This window comes from Setaria viridis, chromosome 1, assembly GCF_005286985.2.
Source record: "Setaria viridis chromosome 1, Setaria_viridis_v4.0, whole genome shotgun sequence".
Lineage (NCBI taxonomy): Eukaryota > Viridiplantae > Streptophyta > Magnoliopsida > Poales > Poaceae > Setaria > Setaria viridis.
Window position 1 is genome coordinate 1,635,311 of NC_048263.2, and position 4,690 is coordinate 1,640,000.

The 4,690-nt window shown below is 52.2% G+C and overlaps 1 protein-coding gene across 1 annotated transcript; it reads right to left on the reverse strand.

Annotated features, from left to right (window-relative positions):
- Positions 1-644: 644 nt before the first annotated feature.
- Positions 645-3,089, reverse strand: LOC117845200 (cytochrome P450 93G1). Its single transcript, XM_034726159.2, has 2 exons — positions 1,583-3,089; positions 645-1,497 (listed from the first exon to the last, which is right to left on the reverse strand). The coding sequence occupies exons 1-2, from the start codon at positions 2,564-2,566 to the stop codon at positions 850-852; spliced, it is 1,632 nt and encodes a 543-aa protein (XP_034582050.1). The 5' UTR covers positions 2,567-3,089; the 3' UTR covers positions 645-849.
- Between the last annotated feature and the right edge of the window lie 1,601 nt (positions 3,090-4,690).

Below are 4,690 nucleotides of genomic sequence, written 5' to 3' on the forward strand. Positions count from 1 at the left end.
CTTGTTGTCCATGACCACTGTTGTTGCCATGTGGAACGCCATTGAGGCTATGCTTGTTGCTTAGTCCCGTGCTTGAGCGATCAATACGTGCTCGTGTTGTCTACAGTCAAGAAGGGCAACCTGAACATTAACAAATACATTTTGCAAGATAAAGTCCCTAACGAATAAGATGGCATCTCCGGGGAAGGTACTGTATGATGAGGGTGGTTGATGGGCAAGTGAAGCCATGGCTGGGACCTTAGGAGGGCTATCTTACAATTAAAAAGTTTATCTTCTGGTATTTCGGTTTGTATGGCTAGTGGTAGGAGTAGAATTGTTTACTTCGAGTAATTACTGCGTTCATCCTTTGCTGAACCAACTTGATGGTATGAGTAGGTTAGGAACCTATCGAAACTATCAACCTACCACCTATATGTTGTTTCATTTCATTTGTTAACTCGGAAGGTCGTACAGCTCCATAATCAGAAGCGCAGGAAGCACTAATGAAGGATGGTAAATGGTATCTTCTTTTTTTTTGCGCTTAATGGGTATTGCGTCGTAAAATACCCCTATATACATTACAGATTTACAGGAGCATGCATACGATAGCATTGTATAGAAGATAGATCAGCAAGCCAGCCAGCATGCAGACAAGAGGCGGAAAATGCAAAATCACATGTACATGCGACCGTATGGTTTATCTCAGTTGGTTTTATTCCATTCAACGTTGATTCAATGCCTACCAATGTGTTTATTTATCTACACAGGATCCATTTCACTATTAATTCAAAGATGAATGGCTCGGGTAGTCCATGTGGTGGTATGCATATGCGAAATATCCATGTTCGGCAAGAGGCAACTCGAGCTAGCCTAGACGACTGACGGGAACGGGTTGAGGCGAGGGGTGGGACGGAGCAGAAGCGGGTGCTTGCGAGCGCACACCAGCCCGACGTCGGACTCCTCCATGTCGACCAACCCCGTCTCGCCATCTGCAACCGCCCAGTCGAAGCACTGCACGAGCGCCGCGAGCACCGCCGGCACGGACTGCTGCGCGAGCCCCACGCCGGGGCACCCCCTGCGGCCGCCGCCGAACGGCATGAACTGGAAGTGGTGGCCGCGGGGCTGGGGCTCCAACCCCGCTGCGGCGCCGCCGGGCATGAAGCGCTCGGGCCTGAACGCCGTCGGGTCCTCCCAGAAGGCCGGGTCGCGGCCGATGGCCCACACGTTGATGAAAACCGCCGTCCGCGGCGGTACCATGAACCCACGGACGGAGATCTCCGCCGTCGACACCCGGTGCGCGATCGGCGCCCCCGGGTGCAGCCGCAGCGTCTCCTTGAACGCCGCCTGCAGGTAGGGCAGCCTCGGCAGGTCGGCCTCGCCGACGATCCTGCAGTCCCCGGTGACCACCGCGTCGATCTCCTCCCGCACCTTGCGCATGACCTCCGGGTGGTTCACCAGCTCTGCCAGCATCCACTCCACCGTGGCCGCCGACGAGTCGGACCCCGCGGTCACCACGTCCTGCACCGCGCCGCGCCGTTTATTAATGAAACTTTCCGATAGACCATGTCGCACGATGAAGGTAATTAAGATATAGCTAGCTTACAGTGATGAAGGCTTTGATGTTCTCCCTGGTGAGCTTCACCTCCGCCGCCTCGTCCTCCGCCTTCTCCAGCAGGATGTCCAGCAGGTCCTTGTTGCGCTTGCGTGTCGCCGGCGCCAACCCTTTCTCGTCCTCCTGCTCGTGCTCAAGCTCATAAATCGCGCCGCAGCTGCGGCCACGCTCCCTGGCCTCCTCCTTGTGCCTGATCATCTGCTCCAGCAAGGCGTCAAATCGCCGGTGGACGCCGGCGGCCGTACTGCGGAGGCCCTGGAGGTCCCAGCCGCGGCACAGGGGGACGTAGTCCTCCACGTTGAAGGCGCCGATCAGCTCCGTCACCGCCTTCACGAGGCCCTGCGCCTCGTCGGCGACGCTCCCCGGCGCGTCGCTGGCGACCATCCGGATGATGGACGCGTTGGCGAACCGGACGAGCTCGCCGGTGACGTCCGCCGCCTCGCCGCGCTCCGACGCCGCCAGCACGGCCCGCAGCAGCGGCGCCAGGGCGGCGCGGCGGACGGGGCGCAGCTGCTCGACGGTGCGCGGACTGAGCACCTCGGACACGCACAGCCGCCGCAGGAAGCGCCACCGTGGGCTGTAGGGGGTGAAGGCGAAGCCGGCGGAGCTGTAGGAGAAGAGCCGGGCCAGCGCCGTGACCGGCCGCCCCGAGATGACGGCGTCGTGGCGGTGGATGAGCTCCCTAGCGACGTCGGCCGAGCCGGCCACGACGCAGTGCGTGGAGCCGAGGCGGATGTGCATGAGGGGCCCGAGCTTTCCCGCGAGCTCGTGGAAGGTGCGGTGCGCCGGCGGCCGCAGCAGGTGGAGGTGGCCGATCACCGGGAGGCCCGGCGGGCTCGGGGGAAGACGACGAGCAGATCGCCATGACGAGACCAAGTGGTTCAGGGCAAGAGCAAGAAGGGTGCCCACGGCCAGGACGGCTACTGAATCGGCGGACAGGAGTATGGGCAGTGGCTGCTCCGTCTCCATGGCCATCGCTAGCTCAGCTCAACTCCTCTCTCAGTCTACTAGTCTAACGGTGCAGGTTTTTAGTTTTGTCACAGCTAGAAAATTGCTGCAACCGAAGTTAAACACTTAACAAGAGGTATGCTTTCCATGAATTATATAACAATTTAAGATACACACGTTTCCATACAGCCCAAATTAAAACCGGTGGCCCACATATGTATATGGCACTCTCTGGTCCATTCGTGTCCATTTCTTGTGCACGTCGTTCTTCCTCAAGACAGAAAATAACATGAGCAGATGCGTGGTGGCAACCGGCAGCAAGCTGCACGAGGTTTCCATGGCGACGGGCAAGCTGCACGAGGTTTCCATGGCGACGGCAAGCTGCACGAGGTTTCCATGGCGGCGGCAAGCTGCGCAAGCCTGCGTCTACAGCAGCATCCCGGCTCGCAACTTGCAAGGAGCTCCGCGGCCAAGCGCTTGAAAGAACCCAGGATGGCTGCGGTGGGTCAAGGAGCTGAGATCTGTTTTCCTTTTTATTTTTCTGATTCTCTCTTGTCCTCATCGTTCTTTAGGCAGAGATGATTGTTTCTTTCCCTTTCATTGCCTCGGGCTTACGCGAAACCAGAGCTCAGCGTGGATGTTTTATTTCCTACGTTTTGTGAAGGAGAGCTTTCCTTTCCTGCGGAACTGGGAAGCTCGTTCCTCCATTTCAGACAGCAAATCTCCAAACCTTTCCTCTGGAATCGATTCCTCTATCTTTCCTGTGATTTTCCTCCATTCCAGACAGGGCCTAGCACCAACGGCATGGGTTGATTCGAGCCTATGGAAATAGGATGGGCTTTGTTGGTGATCAGCATGGTGATGGCAATATAATGGTTTGTGGCGGTAGGGAGGAAGCTGTCCGCTCGAGGTTGAGGGTAATTAATGCTGCAGGGATGGGAAATGTGTACTCGAATCCGATTCCATGATATGATTTTTGTTTTATATCCGATCCAACTCATGTCTAGGGAGGGAATGTGGCACCCTAGATTTTGAGCTTAAAAGGTGATCTTTTGGATTATTCGGCAGTTCGAGTGATTACTAAAAGGTGAATTTTTGTATTTGATAGCGGTGAGCATCTCCAGCAGTTCTCCAATTCCTGATCAACTACCGTATTGGGAGGGTTGGTAAAAAATTAATGCTCCAGCAAACTTTCTTTACTTTCTCCTTTTTCCAATAATTATTGGGACAACCCAATAATTCACCCCAACTCTCCCTTAACAAAGGTGGAGGAGTTGTGACTCTCCCAATACGATAGTTGGATTGGGATGAGGTTTTGAAAGACTGCAAAAATAACTCTCCCAATAACAATAAAATGGATATTGGGATATCCTCATTAACTAGTTATTGTGAGTTAATTGGGAGATTGCTGGAGATGCTCGATGTGATTAAATATTAGAGAGGAAATGTTCTGGTTTGGCTTCTTGTGGCTCAAGTGTTCTGATACGATGTGATTAGTTATGCTTTGTTAGTTTAGGCGCTGTTTGTTTTAACCAGAGGATTGTGCATTCTAGCTTTTTATAATTCCTAGCTACAAAAACTTTTGATCTCAAATTCCACGAGCCAACTTGTCTAGAATTTATAATCCACTCTCTACCATGTGTGTGTAGAGAAACAGAGAAAGAGGCTGTAAGATAGAATCCATGTTACCAGGCAGCCACAAGCTTTGGACCCTCAGCTTTACACATTCATCGTTCCTCATTTCAAGTACGTACAAGATGCTTTTCTCAATATCTCTAGCTGAAACAAACAAGACCTTAGATAGGTTGTTGGACAATCTTGTAAGACTTTTTCTCTAAACAATACACTTTCGGGTAAGCCATTTTACACGAAAAGAGAACATAATTGAAAGATAGATGATTTGCATGTGTGGCTCACTCTGACGGTAAGTTAGTTTATATAAGTGTGTTTCGTTAGTTAATTTTCTATGACTTAATGGTCGTACATATCATTATCAGAACAGTAGGCTAACAAGGAGATGTAGCGCCTAAATTATAATTTTAGAGACTTTAAAAACACACAAGAGATCGATTTGTTGTTGTGTAGCACAAGATGATAATGCGAAGAAGGCGATAGGGCAATTATTCAAAATATCAGCTATAGATTGTTGAA

Excerpts from the sequence above, each read along its gene's own strand:
- LOC117845200 (XM_034726159.2), bottom strand. The coding sequence starts at position 2,566 with ATGGCCATGGAGACGGAGCAGCCACTGCCCATACTCCTGTCCGCCGAT. Across the intron at positions 1,498-1,582 it reads ACATCAAAGCCTTCATCACT|GACGTGGTGACCGCGGGGTC; the intron begins GTAAGCTAGCTA and ends GGCGCGGTGCAG.